This window comes from Phaethon lepturus, unplaced genomic scaffold (assembly GCF_000687285.1).
Source record: "Phaethon lepturus isolate BGI_N335 unplaced genomic scaffold, ASM68728v1 scaffold27887, whole genome shotgun sequence".
Classification (NCBI taxonomy): domain Eukaryota; kingdom Metazoa; phylum Chordata; class Aves; order Phaethontiformes; family Phaethontidae; genus Phaethon; species Phaethon lepturus.
The window spans coordinates 14147-34249 of record NW_010553021.1 but is presented as its reverse complement, the minus strand read 5'-3'; the positions used below and the strand labels follow the sequence as shown (position 1 = coordinate 34249).

General features: G+C 41.7%; 1 protein-coding gene across 1 annotated transcript in view; it reads left to right on the top strand.

Moving 5' to 3' along the window:
- The window catches only part of LOC104624126 (AF4/FMR2 family member 3-like), a gene marked incomplete at its 5' end in the record, with an annotated part of 36711 nt that overhangs the window by 8537 nt on the left and 8071 nt on the right, over positions 1-20103 (top strand). The window contains 4 exons of the mRNA XM_010291411.1: positions 926-1053; positions 14128-14191; positions 16835-16971; positions 18979-19050. Coding sequence (XP_010289713.1) covers positions 926-1053; positions 14128-14191; positions 16835-16971; positions 18979-19050 — 401 coding nt within the window. The remainder of the gene's footprint in view (positions 1-925; positions 1054-14127; positions 14192-16834; positions 16972-18978; positions 19051-20103) is intronic.

Below are 20103 nucleotides of genomic sequence, written 5' to 3'. Positions count from 1 at the left end.
TGCTGAACTGGCCTGGGTGTGCCACGTAGAAGATGAGAGCTCATGAACTATAAATGTTAACGTTAGCTTTGTTTTATTCCATCTTCCCATCTGGGACCTCACTGGCATGCCCAAGTGGTCCTTCGAATCTCTGTCAGAGACCACAAGCCAGGGAGTGGCTTTTATCCGCTTGAGCTTTTTGTCCATTTCCCCACTGCACTTCCATCTGTCCCCTCAGGGAGAAGGAGCAGCATCTTCTGGCAGTGGTCATCAACCCAAACCAACCGGGGGCTCTCTGCTTTGCACTGTACCAGGGCGTGGTAGCCCACACGGCAGGTTACTTGGTGGGACGAAGGGCTCATGAGGCCACATGAAGAACAGGGCTGCAGCTGAGGGAATGCGTGAGACCCTGCCAAAAGACACGTGCTTCTGCTCTGGAACAGAGCACTGATCTTTCAAGTTGGTCGGGGACCCAGAGCAGAAAGAAACCTAGACCTTGGGCTGCGGATTCATACCGCACAGGCACATAGCAGTGCAGAGCGAAGCAAGTCGAGCAAGCGAGCCTTGCTCTCCCAAGGCACGGTACCATGCTAGTTCGGAAGCTGAAGACTAGAGATATAACTTGATCTTCTAAATGACGACACCAGATCTATTCTTTAATAATTTCACTTACTGTGTTTCAGAGTGTTTTGATAGTTACTAATTGTTCAGCTCCATTTCTTCTGTTTATCACATCGAAACTCGAGCCCTTTGCAAAGTGCGCTGAGCAATGTCTGTGAATTTGTGGCTCTGGGTGACAGGACAGTTATACATCGTCCCTGCTGAAATAGTAGGAAACCTAACTGCCAATTTACAACACAATGCAAAGACGCTCTGTTGTTTATTAGTTGCTTTTTTGAAGTTAGTAGCCAATTCCTCAATGTCTTTTCTGCTGTTTGTTGTCTAGAAAGCAATTCACATAAATTCAGAAAATGTTCTTCTCTGCAATAAGCCACAGTCCCAAACAGAGCCTTGGTCACCTCTCTCCAGCACACCCAGGGACTGCAGAAGGACAAAGCTTATCTTTGATGATATGTAAGTACAGATGACTTTATAATAAAGAAAACAATGTCATTTCCTGCATTTTAAAGACATAAAAATACGATTCTTCTGACAGGATCTGAAACAGGGCCAGAAGTATGATAGTAATACTGTACGTTGAGCAATGAATGAGACATACTGTGTAAATTCTTTAATTTTTCATCATAAATTAAGACTCTAATCATCAAGGAACAGTGAGGACTGGCTGCTCCCTAAAGGACAGGGAGGCAGGAGCCGAGGGGCAGAACATGGCTAGCAGGGCAGGGGCTGTGCCAGCCGGGGGTCCAGTTCCACAGTACCCAAGCAAGGTGAGCAGGGCAGGCCTAGAGATGGCAGTCGGGTTCAACCAAGAGCCGAGATCCTCAGGCAAGTCTGTGGTGACGAGGCAGGTCCAAGGTCAGGCCAGGAAGTCAGGTCAGGATCAGGTCCGGTGAGGGTCGGGCACAGCCCAGTGACTGCCAGACATGCACAGTGACGAGGCAGCTCTGAGGTCCAGCCGGGAAGACGGTCCCCAGGTCGGGGTCCGGGTCAATGGGGGCCACGGCCAGGCACAAGCATTGCTGTGGAAGGGCTGAGGACAGGCACACTTACAGTGAGCTGGACAGGGAGTGAATGCCCAGACCTGAGCTTAGATGGATTTCTTTAGCCCGTGGGCAGAGGGGGGAGACCCCACAAGAGGCAGGTCAGGCCCATTAAGGCGTTATTTAGCACCCCCGAGGCTCTGCCATTAATTATGCACACATCAGACTATTAATATATACAGAACCATAGCAAGGCAGGGTGACGGGGCACCCCTCTTGTGCGCCCTTTGGAGCAAGGGGAGAGGACATACAGGAGCCTTGCATCCATCCCTGCGCCCTGACAGCTGCTGCTGTCATTGCTACTGCTGCTCAGAAAAAGGTATCACAAAGGCAGCGTGAGTAAGAAGCAGCAGTGGTTGGCATGAGTACCTGGAGGGATACCTGTCCCTCCTCACCTCCACTGCATCCCTCAAACGTCCCCTGCTCTCCCCCTCTGAAAATAATTTCAGCTCATAATTGTCTTTCTTTTCTTTTTGGTAAATTAAAATTGCTGGTTTGTTTCCCAAGGTCATTAAGGGTGTGATATTATTCAGATAAGGTATAAAGGTGAAACTGAAGGTTGAAATCCTAATATCTAGAAAATCCAGATTCTTTTTGGCTGGTAACGTTCTGGCCTGAAAATACTGTTTTTTCTGGCTAGTGTAGAAGAGGTTCTGTTTAAGCTGTGTCTCAGACTGCCTGGAGCAAATACAGCTCCGTAAGCTGTGTGACCTTGACGTGCCTTTCCTACTCCCATACTTTAACCCACAACATCTCTAACTCTTTTATACCAAGGGAAACCCTGGGATAACAGCCCTGTTTTCTATCAGAACTAGGATTTTTAATAAATAATAATAATTGTAATAATTGTAAGGTTTTTCCCTCCTTCTCCACCTCCCTCCATGTGTTTAACTCTTCCAGTACATATCTTCAACAATCTCCATGGATGAAATTTGAAGCTGTTTAGAAGTACTACCAACTCTTCATAGCCCTTAAAATTCTTCATCATCTATGATTTATTTGCAGCTGTTCAATTTTTCTGCAGTTTAAACATGTACATACAAGGCAGAAAGGTATCAGTGATAAAAGTCACAATTGTAGGACGTGCTTCTCTGTTTGCATTAGAAAAAAAGTCAGATATAGCTACAACAAACAGAACTATTGTATCTTCATCTGATTTTTCCTCAAGATGCTGACAAAAAACAGGGGGACTGGGTTGTTTCGTTTATCCCCTAGAATACTGTCATAGGAAAACTGTTTTTTTCAGCATCTCTGTCATCTAAGAAGCTTTTATCACTTGCTTTCTCCATTAGTGATACACGTGATTTCTCTGGCAGGCATCTTCAATAAAACTGTTTCACCTTTTCAGAGAGAGAGACAATTAAACTGTTGGTGTATAGTGCCTTCCATGTGGAATATCCCCAAGCAGCTTGTGGCCCATTAACAAAAGCAATCTAAAAAGCCAAATAAGATAAAACACAGAATCAAATATGTCTTAATTTGCCCTTAAAAACCAGAAACGGTTAAATGCCTGTTGTGCTAACTGGAGAAGGGAGATTTTCATGTGCTACAACTGTCATCCGCAACCTGTATCTAGGAAACACCACCAGAACACCAGCTATACTAAACGTTGATTCTGAAATTACTGTGCAGAGAAGTCACTGAAATGTAGCAGATTAGACTGGCTGCAAATGTTAAATGTCAACAAATTTGACTCACATGTTAGAAGGATCAAATTAAACATGGCAGCCAGTGTCTTTCAAAGTTGTGTAGTACCACAGCAAAGGATTTGAAGAAATGCAATACAGTAGGTCTAAAATTATGTAGTAATCCTAATGGCAGCATTTTGTCCAAAATGATGCCTATGAAGTATTTCATCTCATAATCCATGAAGTTCTGAATTACTGTAATCTAGACATGGCTTTAAAGTCTTCATTTTAATCAGAATCTGTAGTTTTTAAGAGACTAAATCCCTTATCTTTGATTTAAAACAACAACTAATTTTTTTGACCAATCAGTGTCTCTTTGCTTTATTCTCAATTTATTTTCTCCAGATCATTGACAACAGCTGTCACTAGCAATAAATTGGAACACAAGTAGGTCAATAAAAAGTATATCTTGCTTGGCAGAGTGCTGTACACACATACATTGCAACAGAAAAGTAAATATAGCTAACAGTCTTCAAAAGGCAGGCAAAACCCTACTTTCCCTGGTTTGCCATTGTTTACTGCCTGCTCTAAATATGCTTCGAGGTACCCAGCATGCCACATGTATAAGTGACATCAATGCTGTTTCCAGTATTTATTCTTAACAAGATTTCCTGGATTTTTGGCTATTTCTGACTCTATGAAGAGAACATTTTCAAGGCAACATAATAACGCTTGAAGCCAAATTCAGTCCTGCTGTAATTTCACTGAATGATAGAATTCCCAATAACCGCATCTAGGAACAAAATCTGTTGTCCTTGAAGTGATAAGCACAGACGTGCTGTGGGTGCCTGAGGGCACAGTCACACACCCTCCTCAAAATACTGCATGTGTGGTATAAAAAAGAGCAGAGCATACCCAGCTTCCCAGTTTTCCTTATGGCTAAATCAGAACATGCTCCTCAGGATTATTTTCTCACTTGCATTGTGGGTTACCCTTTCAAACTTGGGGTGTGGTTTTTCTTCACTTACATTCCTTTTTTTCTGGCCTTACAGGAGCAAGATAATACATCTTCTTCAGCTTTTTTTTTTATTTATTCATGTTTTGTTGAATGTTTGCTCTACCTTTATGGATTTAAGTGCTACACACACACCAGCTTTTCATTGTCCAAGGGACATATCCTGCTGTGAGATAGCATTCTTGTGTTTGTTTGTCAACCAGTAAACCCTATACACAGAAAATATTCAACCTGTAAAGGTGTTATTCATAGAGCTCATAAAGACCTCAAAAGATAACATCTTAGTGCATCTCTTTGTTTTGGCTTGAACCCCAAGTCTCTCATTTTCAGTCTTCTCTTCCTTGGTCTTCTGCCTCAGAGTGGAAAGGGAAAGGTGCTCATGGGTTGCAACTCCCGTACAACGTCTGGAAGTCATCTCACTTTGCATTGCTCAAAATGCCTCAAGGACTCCTGGTTTTCTGAAGTATTTAGAGACACTTTCGTAGTGCTGAGCACATCTTCAGGAGCACAGCTAAGGAAAAGAGCTTGGCTCCTCATTCTTCTCATCAGCTATCTAAAAAATCACTGGTCAGATAGACCAACATCTACTACAGTAAGTTCCTCACAAATTCATACGCTTACTTTGGACTGCTCCAAGTTTCTTGACTTTGAGAGATCTCAAGACTTCATCCCATTCTTCCTCTCCTTTCTTTCTTAATTGCGGCACTGAATTTCCTCATATGTACACTGCCCATGAGAAAATAACATTAGACTATTAGACAGCAGACGCTGCCTCCCATGATTAGATAATTAAGCTGCCTGTTCTCTGTAAGACCACCTATCCCTTTCTTTTTAGGGACACTTTGTGAGAGCTTGGTCTGGTGGGAAGTAGATGCTTAATCAGCTCTAGCAGGAGATTCTCATGGGGTAAAGAATTTGTAGCCACTATTCCCTGTCGTCAAGGAAAAGCTGGACCTGTGGACCTCATTTTAACTTATAGGCTACATCCATGCCCCTCCTCTGTTCCTATGGACAAGTGGTCCAGCACTGCTTATGTGTATATGATTAAACTGTCTTCACTCCCCAAAACAATGAACACTCACTGCCTCCTGAGAACAGTTCCTGGCCTGTGCTGTCCCCCAGCTGTGCCCAGGCATCGTCTGGGACTGAGCCCAAAACTGTGCCATGGAGAGTATTGGCAATTAGACACAATAGATGATCAAACGGTAGGGCTGGTGTCCTTGCCCTGCTTATTTCATTCGCACAGACGTAGCCAAGGTATGGTTTTATTGGTAGGCTCAGATCTCAAATAGCCTCTGATAATTTTGCCACTCAGGAAAGAGATGCAACTTGTTTGGATCAATTGATTTTGATGTGCATTCTTCTTACTCTACAGCTTGACTAGAAAATATCTTTAGTCCACAGTGAATCATAACAGTGAGCAGGACAATGGTCTTCTAATCAGGCTCAGCAAACTCTCTTCCAGGTCTGAGCAGCAGAGCTAAATCTCTCTGACATGAGAGGACAGATTCTCTCACCAGTCTCTCCCAGCTTTTCCTCATGTCTGCAACTGGTGAGCAATGAGCAGATGCCTACAGTAGGCGATTAGCACCTTCCAAACCCTGCAGCTTTTTAACTAGTCTAGGTCTTGTATGAACATGAGGAAGTCTCATCTAACCTCCCATGGTGTTTCCTGCTCTACTATACCTCTGGTTCCTGACAGAGCTTGTTTTCCTCAGGTTTGGTAGCAAACATTGGTTTCTCCTTGAAGAGATAGAAGTCCATCCCAGTGTAACTCAGGGTTTGTCTTCTTGTGCTGGATCACAGAGTAGTGTGGGTTTTCATCACCCTCAATGCCAGGATTCACAAGGTGTGGTGTGTAAGAGATATTCTAATGCCTCTATTTACAGCTTAATTCCCAAGTCAGCTTTGCTGTCCCTGTGGCAGTGGAAAATATCTTTACCTATGTTCGAAGAATGTGCTTCAAGTCCATTTTCCACAATATAATTACCCAGAAGTTTCCCCTTTGGACTAGAAGGCTCACTGTAATGGCCCTGGGGTGCAAAGGCTGTGATCCCCCAAGGAAACCTGGGAGCTTTCCCAATCATTCTTTCAACATATAAAGGATATTTGCATCTTCCAGTGATAACAAACCATACTAGGAAATTATCATAACCGCTTTAGCCTAGAGAATCACAAGCAGACTCTTCAAACTCATTTTTAGCCTGGGAGTATCCTATTCATCTTGAGAACCAACAATGAGTGATGGAGCTGGAAAGGGGCTGTGATGACTTAATGCACGTGAGGAGTATGAATTCCCAAAATCACTACCAGATGCTTTTCTGGTCTTCTAGTGCCTGATTATGTTTTCTTTCAAATCCTATGACTGCTGAAATTTCTTAGACAGTTGTTGCAGGACAGGAGCCCTGGATAGAGTCTTTGTTCCAGGATCGCCTGCTCCTTTCAGTGTAGATACCCCATTCATTGACTCAGATTTCACACGTACTGTCACTCAACAGTTTCACCCACGCCTTGGCTTCTCACTCATCAGAGCTGGGAGCGTCGGAGCTGGCTGCCAGGGAGTGCCTCTCCCAGAAGGATCTTTCTGCCTTTGGTTTTCAGCTGCCTATTGGGAATTCAGGGTGTGATTCCATGGCATTTTAAAACAATATAAATCTGGACTGCTGTGGTCCTGCCCTACTTCTGACTGTAAAGGCTTCCACCCCACCTTCGACTAAAATTAATTGATTTCAGAGTATCTAGTTAACATACGAGAAGAGAGACATAATCAGTAGTTTATCTGCAAGGATGTAATGTTTCCCCTCTCTGCTTTTAATACAGGAGCTCAAGTGCCTATTGTTAATACTTCTTTCATTCCTCTCTCTTCACATGTACACTTTGCCCTTGCATGTTTTATTCTAGATACTGATTTCACATGGATATCTTTAAGTCATGAATCTGGGTCATGCCCAGGAATTTGTAGTGGATTTTAATGCTTTCTCTTGGTCTCTTGTATTTCACTACATCGACATGGTTAGTCTGGGGGAGTTTGCATTTTTGCCAAAATAGGAATCCCCACTTATTTTATCTTTCTTCTTTTAATTTAAATTAGGTACCAGGATTTAATTTGGTCTGCTATTCTTTGCAACAGTAATTCCCTCTCTAGGTATCTGTACTATTCATCTATTCATCTAATCTGTGCTATTGACCTTGTTATACTAAGCTCAACAAGATAGTAGTTTTGTAGTTGTGTGAGTGAATAAATTTTTCTTACATTTGTCCTGACTCCAATCAGATCCTTTGTTTCTGTCTCTCTGAAATGCCTATAGCATTATCATTTAAACGGGTCACAAATACTCCCTCTGCCCTCTCCACTTCTATGTTCCTCTGCTGAACTTCCCAGACCCGCTGGGTCTGCCATAGTGAGCGAGAAACTCCCACAACTGGGTACTCACCTTGCACAGTGCCATGGGCTCTCCCCCACCCTGTGTGCCACCATGTGTGCCATGCCCTGGACGCAGCAGCGCCATGCCCCATAAAACAGCATTTATTTTAAGTTATGGTATGGGTAGGAGACCATGATGCATCAGGACAGAACACTCTTTTGTATAATAATATCTGTTCAGCTCTATCCTTTACCCCAAAGATGACACCCGTATCTGTGACCCAACATGTCAGACATGCTCCTGACACATGTCCCAGTATGAAACAGCAAATAGGCAGGGCTCGTATAGACCTGCCTTTCACTTCACGTGTTTTTCCTGCTTTTACAGGGTTTTCTTCTCTTCTTGGATTGAAAGTTCAAGGCCTACTGGCAGAGCTTCCAAACTGGACATGGGCTAACCCTGGCTATGCCAGTTTCTTCTGATCAAATTTTAAAGTTGTTTATTTCACTGTTCTGCTCCCTTCCAGCACACTCACTTTTTTAGGGTCTAGCTTACTAAAGTTGTGAAACTGGTCTTATATTTAGAATTATGATTTAAGCTGCTTTTATTACATGCAATTGTTGTACACTGAGGAAGCACTAGTTTGTTTTTTTATAACACTTCAGCAGCATTATCTCTGAAGGGTATTAAAATACACACTTGGCTACATTTATGGTGTTTAATTGAACTTTTATTAGTTTTTTTTAATGTATCCTCATAAAGCACCATACCACAGTAAGAAATAATGTACAAGTGGTAGATCATGTAAATGAAGCAAAAAAATGCTATAGTTTAGTGTTTAGTTCATATAAAATATAAAAATTAGATGAAAAATGTGCTTTTGAATGCAGTTATAATTAAAATTGTATATTGGAGTCTAAGCTACACCATACTCTGTAAATACCAGCGGTTGCGCTGAGTTCCGAGGAGATTAGGTTGGAGTAGATGCTGATAAATCACTGTACGAAGTAAGGCTTTTATTGATCCACTTTGTTGGATTCCCTTCTCCTTTTTTTACTGCATGAGTTTACATTTTTGCAATTATCTGCCAAACTGGAGTAAATTAAATTCAGGAAGTCAGCAAAAGACAAAGGCGTCAGAGATGCGCTGTAATGGCATAAAGCTAAATAGGGTGAGAGAAACATATATGCACACAAGCATGTCACCTGGGTAATGGTAACACCACTCTTAGGAGCTCAACAGCCCGGAAATTCTGAAAGGCTGCTTCTGGAAGGGGAGTAATTACGATGCCCGCAGCCATCTCACCTCACGCCGGGATCCCGCGCAACGTAACAAGCAATGGAAATGCTGTCTTTCCTGCTGGTTTTCGACAAGCTCCCAGAGAAAGTGGTGGCGAGGCGGGTGAGAGAAATTCTGGACAGTGGCAGATTGTTTGATAAATTTCATCCCGGATTCAGCCACAGCCATGCTACTGAGGCTGCCCTTGTCAAAGCCATAAACGGTTTGAATGCCACTGCTGAAAAGGAAGCCTGGCCTTGTTTGTACTATCAGATCTAGCCGGGGGGGGTTATTCTGTAAAAGGCTGGGTTCTGTTGCAGTGCCTAGGTGACTGGCTAGTGTTGACTGAGAATGCGTTGAACTGGTTCCAGCCGTACTTGATTGCTTTCCCCAATCAACATAGTAGGGTAAATTCTCCTCGAGAGCAGCCAGTTTCACATAATGACACTTGATCCCAGGGAGAATTCACCAGCAGCCTGACTTAGTTGGCACTGATGCTTTACGCTCTTTCTCTTGCCTTTCAGAGAGATATATGAGATGCATTAGAGCAGCGTATTAGAACTCCTTTTTGGCTTTGTTGAAGAGGACTATATTTCTAAAGCTACCAACAATCAGATATTCAGAAACAAAAGACTTTCTTTTGCAGTCAAGATTATTAATAGAGATAAAACACTTGTCTGTACCTGTTAATTTGAAGTCAGACTTCTTTTTAATTTTATTTTTTTTAAAGAGGCCTGAATTCCGTTTGTAAATCTGGAGTGACAATGCTGACACCATTAGATACATACAGTTGTAAATAACTTAAAAGGAAAACCTGACTCAATTGTCTGAAAACCAGAAGTCACTGAATAACTTTCCACAGGACTTCAGTTTACATTCATGACCAGTAACATTTTTAGTGTAAGACACTCCAGGTCTTCTACTACTCACATCCACTCCAGTTCAACCAGTAGCCTGGTACCATTTTAACCCTGAAGAAATTTTCTCTATTACCTGGCTTCTCAGGCTGTAGCAAAGCTGTGATCTGGAGAGGGATTGCAAACTTTAGACCAAAGGCCTGAAAAGGTGCTTAGCCTCATATCTTTCTGAATCTCATCAGTGAGAAAACAGATCCCTCAAAATTACTCTCAACAATATCATGCACAATCTGAAATTAGCACGCAATGAGATTACCTGCAAATCCTCCGGTCTGAGTTTATCACTAATTTCACTAAAGAGGCCAAGCTATGGAGGAAATTTGGATCAACCTTCAAGTTTGTAACAGATATGGTGAGAACTAGTCACTATAACTTAAGGGTCTGAGAAATCAGAATATGATTAATAGAAACTTTTGTGAACTTTGTGGATACGAAATGTGCAGTATGCAAAAGAACAATCCTGAGTAATTAATTTATGCATCAACTTTCTCATGTGTCTTCATGTGTCCATGAGCTGAGGTAAAACCTGTTATCTTCAAGGGGCCTATGAAAGGGTTTTTTTCTGGTTTTGTACTTCATAACATAATAATTTGAACTAGTATACTAGATTTAAAAAGACAAGGTACATTCATGTGCAATGGGAACCTAAACAAATCTGAATTTGAAACCCTTATTTCCCATTAAAAAAAACAGAAAATAATTAAATTCAAGCACATCCTTTTTTTGTAACTAGAATTATGTAAGAAATGTATGCAATGTATATAAACATACATTAAATCTATAGGACATTTCAGTGCTCCATTTTCACCCATTTCATGGCCATTAGTAACTTCAATAGAAAGTTTATTAACCTGTAGTGATAAATTGAAGAGTAGTACTTCATAGATGGGATAAAGAGATCAGAATCTGACTTAGCATGTTTATTAACACTATTGGACAAGCTCTGTTTAAGAAACTAGATGGAAGTTTTGTCCTATCCATTTTTTATCCTATCCCTATCCATTTTTTCCCAATGAATCTTAATTTCTGTTCGGCGTCCCCTGATTTGTAAATCAGTCTTGTATTTTTCCTATGGAAATATCTAAACATTCGCATTGATAATATATATGCTTTGCTTTTAAATGCCCTTTTAATAGTTTCTTTTTTATGTTAGACTTCCCAAAAAACAATTGGACTTAGTACAAACTGATGGCTTCAGGTTTTGCATTATGGTTAACCACCCCATAGCAGGGCCCTCAAAGCAGACTTCTTGGTTCAGTAATGTGCATGCCTCTTGCCAATACCCTCATTGCTAATCATAACTCGGGAGAATAAATCCTGCTACAAGTTGAAAAACATTTTACAATTAACTTCTTTATATGTAGACCGTAAATACATTGCGTTATCTCACTTTGTTTTTACAGCCTCTTACCATGCTTCAAAGAAGCAAATTAGACATATAGTGCTGGGTGATAAATGGGAGGTAATGTTGCAAAGGACATATTTTAATGACCTGAGTTTGAAAGGATCATGTAAAGGTTCATCACTTTGATCATTTCAGAGAGACGAGACCACTGTTTTGTTGATTTGCTCTGCTTTGCTTTGTTTTTTGGTACTTCATAGTCTTACCTAGGCCATTGCACAAGGCAAAAAGAGATGGGATTTCACATTTTTTTAAGAATCCTTTCAACGGTTCTGAAAACATAGTTATTTTCCTGTATCAAGCTAACACTGTTTCAATGTCTAATATTTCATAATTGACCAAGACCAAATCAAGATGATTTGGTCAAGATTTCATTATTAAGATAATGTTAGCATCTTGCTGGGCACAAGAAGTATTTGCAGCTGCAGTAGGTTATGAGATACTGGGACAGAAACCTGTCTTTAGTCCCATTTCTGACCTACTGGCTACAGTAAGCTGTGAAGAAATTCCACTCTGAGGGAGGATAATATTTTAAAGATGGAGCAAAGGCACTATCCTTCTTCATATCAACAAGCTTTTTAGGGCAGAGGTCACTCAAAATTAGCCAGACTTTGAATCTTATTTCCATCTAGTGATATTTAGCCTTCCTTCTTTTTAAAATAAGGTTGACTAACCTTCCGTGATGCAATTAAATGTCCTTGAAACTGTGTGCACTTAAGTGGAAGGAAACAGATCAAGTAAACGCACTGCCAAATGCCTTATGGTCTCAGAGAAGTACATACAGCCGTCCTCTTCCTGCCAAGAGGCCCCCCTTGCTCCCACTGAGCTCAGTTATGGACCTGAATATGTTCTTACTGCTATCAGCAAGAATATTTTACTCATCCATCCCACAGACTTCGGTTTTTAGATCTGCATCTTCTCTGACTCACACAAAACATTTTTTTAAACGTGTGCTGAGAAATCCCAATTTAAAAAAAAAAACTGGTTAGGATTGCATACTGGTTTGGGCTGGAATAGAGTTAATTTTCTTCGTAGTAGCTAGTATGGTGCTGTCTTTTGGATTTGTGACCAAAACAGAGATGATAACACAGGGGTGTTTTCATTATTGCTGAGCAGTGCTTACACAGAGTCAAGGCGTTTTCTGCTTCTCACCCCACCCCACCAGCAAGTAAACTGGGCGTGCACAAGAATTTGGGAGGGGACACAGCTGGGACAGCTGACCCCGACTGACCAGAGGGATATCCCACAACATATGATGTCATGGTCAGCAAGAAAAGCTGGGGGAAGGAGGAGGAAGGGGGGACATTTGAGGTGATGACGCTTGTCTTCCTGAGTAACAGTTACGTGTGATGGACTCCTCCTTTCCTGGAGATTGGAAATCTCTTAATTGGACTTGATGGTCTTAAAGGTCTTTTCCAACCTTAATGATTCTGTGACTCTGTGAGATGGCTGAACACCTGCCTGCCGATGGGAAGCAATGAATGAATTCCTTATTTTGCTTTTCTTTACCTGTCGGTCTGTCTTTATCTCATCCCACGAGTTTTCTCACTTTGATCCTTCTGATTCTCTACCCCCATCCTGCTGAGGGGAGCGAGCAAGCAGCTGTGTGGGGCTGAGCTGCCTACCGAGGTTAACCTACAGCAGACAGCTGAGTGGCGATAATACCATATTATTTACAACACCAAGCACTTAAAAACATGAATGGTAAAAACATTAGAATTCATATTCTGGCTACTCAGGAATATCTCATTTTCATTAGATAAGGGCAAAGGGATGGCACTCTAGCCAAGGCAAAACTTCCTTCTCTGAGAGAGACAAGGACATGGCAGTAACCACAGTACGAGCTGGGAAGAACCAGGACGTGTTTTAGCTGAGTTGAGAAAGAAGGCCGTCTCCCACATCCATGAGACCGGAAGAATCTGCCAGGGTCAGGAAATGTGAAGACATTTATGAGAAGCAACAACTGAAGATGCCATGTTATGGCCTGAAATGACATGGCAAACGGCTGAGAAAGGTGCAATAGGGAGAGCTTGTGGGAGGAGATGAAGAAATTTGCTTCAGCCGTGAGGAGCTCACTGAGGTGGTGACCAGACATTGCCAAGAAGACATCAGTTTGTGCTTTCAGTTTGAATGGAAGCGGGTAAGTCTGGATCAGAAACAGACTTGTGGGTCTCAGCACAGAGACAGTGGTTGGATTTGTGCCTGGCAGTCGGAAGGTCAGGGAGGTTAAAGAAGGGATGGAGTCTCCGAGATCTGTGTGAGGAGAAATCAATGGAGAAATGGGCACAAGCAACGCCCCTGGAATGGCAGCAGGCGGCCCAGCACGGAGTCAGAGAGGAACTCCAGGCAGCAGAAGTAAACAGCATTCTCAGCATGCTACAGATAAGAGAGAGAAGGGGGGTGAGATGGTAGCTGTGGAGGCAAGCAGGTTTGACGTGTGTTTTCAAAGTGGAGAGATTAAACATACACTTGTTTCGAGAAGAGGGAGAAGCCAAGGGAAATGACAGTGTACAGAGAGGAATAGAAAAAGAGGTAAGGAAGCACCACGGAGATGATGGAATAACTTGTTCCGCTTAATGCTTGCATCCGTTTTGCAGATCAGAACTGAACTAATTTGGGAAGCGGTTTATATAATCCATAAAAATGCATTTTATTAGCTTTTTTTTTGCTCTGAATCACTGACTTCTAAAGAATGAGAACAGCCATAAATGCTATTGTCTCCACAGGCAGCAATTTGGAAATAGAAGATGCATGGTTACATGATATGTGTATTTTCTTCATAAAAAATATTTGCAAATCAGGTTTAAAATAAGGGAAAAATAACTTGAAAATATTCTGCACTTCAGAAAATAATAAAATGTCTTCTTATTTTCCCCTGGTAGGCCACGCAATGCAGATTACTTTATGCAGGAAGCTAAACGGAAGAAGCATAAAGCAGATGCAATGGTGAGAACATTTTCTTTCCAGTTATGTTGCTCCAAATTATTTTTGTAATGCAGTTTCTTCATCAGTGCAATATTGCTGGGGTAATTATAAAATCTATTATAAGGATGGCTAGGCTTGTTAAATTAAGAAATGTTTATATAATCAAATGTTCATAGCCCAATAAACTATGACTTAACAAATAATGACTTGCTGAGATAAAGGCCTGGATAAATAAAACTTTCCATTTATTCCTTGGCTTTAATTAGTAACTGCAGTAACGGAGGCTGTGGAAGGGATCCACATACCTATCTTTCCGGTTTACCTAGCTGGCTAGGTCTTATAATTGTACCCCCAAATTTGGTCTGCTGGCTGAGATATTTGTACTTTTTTTAAAGAACTTTGTCTCTTCAGTGCCGAAAGGACCCCGGCAGAGTTCGTGGCAGAGCTCTCCCAACATAATCACAAGCACACAAGGGATCTGTGTAACCCTGGGGGAACACCTTGCACACAAAGACTGTTGCAAGAAACAGATTCTTGGCCTTGCTTTGACCTGTCTAAAAATGTAGTCGGTAAGAAAAGGGGGAATGTGAGGTTAATATGGAGCACTAAAGAGACACTTGTCTTTCCAAGCAAAGGGGTGCAACAAAGTACGCAGTGCTCCAGGAGAGCTCTGCCTAGCCGCCTCTCAGCTCTCTCCAAGGCTGCATTTGTCCAGCACCATGAATAAGCGAGCACAGCTTTAAAAACATCAGGCTTCTGGGGTGGCAGATGCAATGTATGGGGTGAGACCCCCCATTAGTATGGCTGTCTTGCAGGTGGGAGTAGCTGCAGTCCTGCCTTGCTCTGTCAGACAGACACTCTGCGGCCACAACAGCAGGAAAGAAGAAAGCTAGCTCAGTGCCTCTGTTTCTTCACCTCTTTTTCTCAGCTGTGCAGAATCTAAAAAGGCCAAGGAAGCAGAAGCAGGCCCTTAATTTAGGACACTAACACTGATTTTACACTCTACCTGAGTTTATTAGTACAAATTTCCATGGTTTATTCAGTTCCAGATTGCTCTAAAGTGAGTCTTAAATCAGAAAATATTGTGGAGAAGTACAAATGGTGCATTTTAGTGTGTTGCTTTAAACAGAATGGAAAAAATCGCTTAATATGCAAAGGAAATTCTTAGCCTGAAGAGAAATGTTTTTATGGTAGACTCCCAGAAACAGGAGGTGCAAGCATTATTCTCTGCCACAAGTTTACTGCATGGAAGTGACTTAGGCACAGTTTAAATAGCCTCCCATCAGTATTAGGTAACTGAAATATCCTTCACATTCAGCTTCCCTGCACCGTGGACCAGCACCTTACTTACACCTTGTGAATCACCCTTTGCTGGTACTTCCTCTCCCTCCTTGACTGTGTAGGGATCCTGGAGGAATTGCCATATTGCCAAAGTGCCTCCAGGCACTTCGAATCACCTTGCTGGGCTCCATACCTCCTACTTTCGCACTGCAATATCTAACATAGAGTAATTTTCAGGCTGCTCACTCTAAGTGCCTAAGCCTCTCTGCTCCTTAGTCCCCCCATCTGTGAAATTGGGATATTTGGAGAGCACTTCCACCCTCACAAGAGTGTCGGGGAGAGAAATATAATAAAAAGTTTGTGAAGTTCTCTGGTATGATCGCAATGGGAGTCGTAAGAGCCTAAAATAGATTGAAGCCAGTGTGCCATTCCAAAGTTGCTATTTAAAATCTTTATCCCTTGGAAAAGAATAAGGTCCATTAACCTTTCACTGCATGCATCAGATTTCAACCAAATGCATCCAAGTCCATTAATGGGCTTTATGTACCGCAGGAGTTCTGACTGAAGGAAAGAGAAGTCAGGACAGAGAGGTATTAGTATGATTCATCTCTATCCACATCAAAAATGAAATTCTGAGAGCAGATAAGTGGTATGTGAGTGTACACATATGAACATTAGGTGCACATTTGCATATACACCATCATTGAGGAGTATATCCATGTAAGTACACAAATACACAGAAGAAATGGGGCAAGGAAGGAGGATGGCAGAAGCAGCTGAGGGAGCAGAGCAGTCCCTGAAAGAGGAGGAGAATATAGAAAGCAAATTCCTGACAAGAGGAAGGTGTGGCCAAGCAGTGCTGAAAATGGTAGGGATAAAGACGACATGAGAACAGAGATGAGCCTTTGAATAAGAGTAGTCAAAGTATTTAATTTGCATGCTCTTAGTTCAAGATAATTATTACCTTTCTTTGTTGAGTGAGGAAAAACTACATTTGCAAAGGTGTGTGAAACCCTTTTTAAGGAAAGCTGGAACAAAAGGCCTTGATGAGTTTTTGGAATTTCCAGCACTGGAAGAGCTTTGACAAACATCTCTCAGAAATGTCCCAGGCAGAGTTGATCCTTCTTTGGACACAAGAGTGTGGGCCAAATAACATCTCGTAGCCTTTTTCAGCTCTACTTTCTGTATCTTACGATTTTCACTGATGCACAAGGTTTGATGGGGTTTAGCTTTATCTTTTATTTTTATATTTTAGGAAAAATTGTGAATCTGAAGACATACCAACTTGTATCAAGTTTACAATTAACGTTGAGAAAATCCCATGATGTAACCATATCTTGATGATTACACTATTTCTCTGTGTCTTTATTTTTTTCCCTCTAGGTGGAAAAGTTTGGAAAGGCACTGAATTATGCAGAAGCAGCACTATCGTTTATTGAGTGTGGAAATGCAATGGAACAAGGCCCAATGGAATCTAAATCCCCTTATACAATGTACTCAGAAACAGTTGAACTCATCAGGTAGGAAGGGAGGAGATGACTTCAGGGGTTACGCTGTTTGTGCAAACATGCTTATCTTACATTATCACATAATTCCCTAGATACAGTAAAAGAGAAATGAGGTCCTCCCAAGTGCCTGGTCAGTCATATGCAATACGTATGTATTATCTGTGATTTCTATTGAAATTAAATCAGGAAAATGTGTAGAATGGAAAAAAAAAAAGAAGAAACAACCCAGAAAGCTTTTCATATTATTTGAGTTGCAAATTACTTCAAGGGTTTCATGATATGTCCCATGCTACTCAAAAGGGAAAAATAATAATTCATAATACCAGAACATTCTCATGGAGCAGTAGTTTGCAAAATGTTGCAACGTGTTTAAGGCTGCAGTTTAATGGTGACCTGAAAGAAGATGTGAACAGTGATAGAAGAATGGACACTCAGGTCCATTTGGTGAGTATGCTCCTACTGTAGCCAGCGGAGTCCCGAAAGCAGTCCAGCTCACACTAAAGCTACCCTTACATTTAGTCACCTTCATGGCTCTCCAAACAGGACAATCTAGAATTCAGTCCCACCCGTAGATCCTATGAAGAAAGTTTGCCTCTTAAGTCCTTTTCTCCGTTCTAGTTGGTACGAATAGTTCCCATTATTGACAGTGTCGGTAGAAAAAACAAAGGTCAAAAGCCTGCCAGCAGCTGAGTGACTCCCTTTGCAAGAGAGCGAGCCCAGCCACGCTAGGAGAGAAAGCTGCACTGTCAGAAAGATGCTCGATGGCATCATTCCTTAGGACAGTCAACCATGCAGCTCTTATCAGGACTAAGTTCATAGGAAGTAAAACATTTTAACTTTTTATCATATTCATAATGGAGCGAAGCTTCTAAAACAATTGCATTCTTTTGGACCCAGTGCTGATGTGATGATTTTCTTGCATGTTAGCAATTCTATTGGCATTTTATTCAACTTAGGGCTGTCTTCTCATGCATTTCAGTGGATTGAGGCCAGCTTTCTAATTGGAAGGTTATTAAACAAAATCAAATACTTTTTTCAGTAAGAGGATAGTATAACACATCTCTGCAATTCTTCTCTTTTTTTTTTTTTTTCCTGAAAGGCAGAAAGCTCTTTCTTTGTCTGCCTTGTCTTTTCTCATGATAGTAAATATATGGTACTAACTCTGGAAATGAATTTTGCTTGCAGATCCATAGCTTTCAATAATATGTGGAGCTGTGGTTGTTGTTGTAGTATGAATTGCTGTTGATCTCACTTGCTGCAGCTCAGAAAAATAAGTGGTTTACTAGGTGTGCCTGTTGAAACGAAATGTTCATACGGAATCTTTGCCCAGGTATCAGGATTAAAGTTGGAAAGCAAAGATAAGACAAAACACAAGCAGCTAATTATGGGGAACAGGTATTTTTCTGGAAGCAAGCCCAGAAGTGCTGTGTGTTGTCCTAACCTTGTCCATTGTTCAGGTATTCAGCTGGAAGCTGAGATTTCCAGAAACTAATTTGTGATTGCATAGCACATACTCTCTTGAAACAGCAGTGCTACCTCTGTGGATGTTTAATATTTATAGAATCTGAATGTAATGTCATATGAGCAAAAATAGCTGTGAGCCACATGTTCCCCCTCTGCTGTGCTCTGCTTGGAGGAGCAAATCTGGGCAGACATACTCCGAACCGGCAGGGTGAGGGCAGGCTGTCTGCCTCAGACGCCGTGAAAACCTTTCTGCGTGAACTCTGTGTAACTGGGTCTCCACAGCAGCGGAGATTATATTGGTAGGACAGCATCACCTCGCCAGCTAGGCTCCCCTCCGGACTGAGGGGTGTTCAAGGGCTGTTTAAAGAGCGCAGGGAGGCACTGTTACCGGCTAACTAGCTCTGAAACACAACCAGAAAAGCATATGTATGTTTGGTAACTTGAGCAAATACGTATAAGGGGGCAGATCAAATGACACTGGCCAGCTTAGCTCTCTGATCAGTAATATAAAGCTGTCTCAGTTAACTCACATTGGCTTTTTTTCTTTTGCTTAAGGTATGCAGTGAGACTAAAAACCCACTCAGGCCCCAACGCCACGCCAGAAGACAAACAGCTGGCAGCATTATGGTTAGTAGATCAAGATATCCTCAAATGGCTTCTTTTCTGCAGTGAGCCAGTTCTTGAAAATCAGATGCTGGACACAGCCAGATAGGATTATGTTGTCTTTTGAAATTAAAAGAATACTTTCTGATCCAGGAAGGTCCAGCCCTGGTATCGCTGTACCAGGTCTGCATTCCCTCTCTGTAAGTAAGCAATTCATACGTATTGGCTGTGACAGGTCAGCTATGGTATGTCAGCGTAATTAATCTTTAAGTGCCTGATGGTTTGTTGTTTTTATGAGTGATGTACTGCTCTACCAACAGTTCAGTAGTTTCTTTTGGGGATGACATTTTAGGCTCAATAATCATAAATTGTATTTACATTGTATGAAGGGAGATACGGTGATGATGATAATTAAGCTTCTTGGATTACCTTCTAAATTGAGATTTCCAGATATATATGCACGCACCTTAGATTCTGTGCGATGGTTGCTGATTGCTAGTAAAATATCAAAATGTTATTAAAAACAAATTTTAATTTAATATCTGTGTGGTTAATACATAAAATACCTATTACATGGTTACTGATTCTCAGTAAGTGGACATTTACAGTCAGCAAGTGTGTTTTCAACATCTATTAACCATCTGTTAAAAATCCAAATTAAATAAATCTTTAGCCTCCATAAATAAGGACTTAATTAATTATTTGTATTAAAAAAGAACAAAATATTCAGAGAAGCAAATGTTTTTTTTAAATGCCCTTTCTTTGTCACTGGTTTACCGTGCCGATTGGGAGGAGCACAGAACGGGTTCACGGCAATTGCTTTTAAAACGCTTCGGGGGGGAAATTACTACAGAACGGGTGGGGAACAAAAAAATAAATAAAAATAAATAAAGCCATATGACGAAGGGTTGCTGAGAACTGCCGGAGCGCTTCGGCGCGCGGGGAACCGCATCCCGGTTGCCGGAGCCCCCGCACCGGTTTCAGCAGAAAGGTCGGCGTGAGGGAAAGCAGCGGGTGCCTTCGCCCCCGGGCCGTGACTGGCAACCCCGACCCGGCGCCCGCCAGCCCCAGGACAGC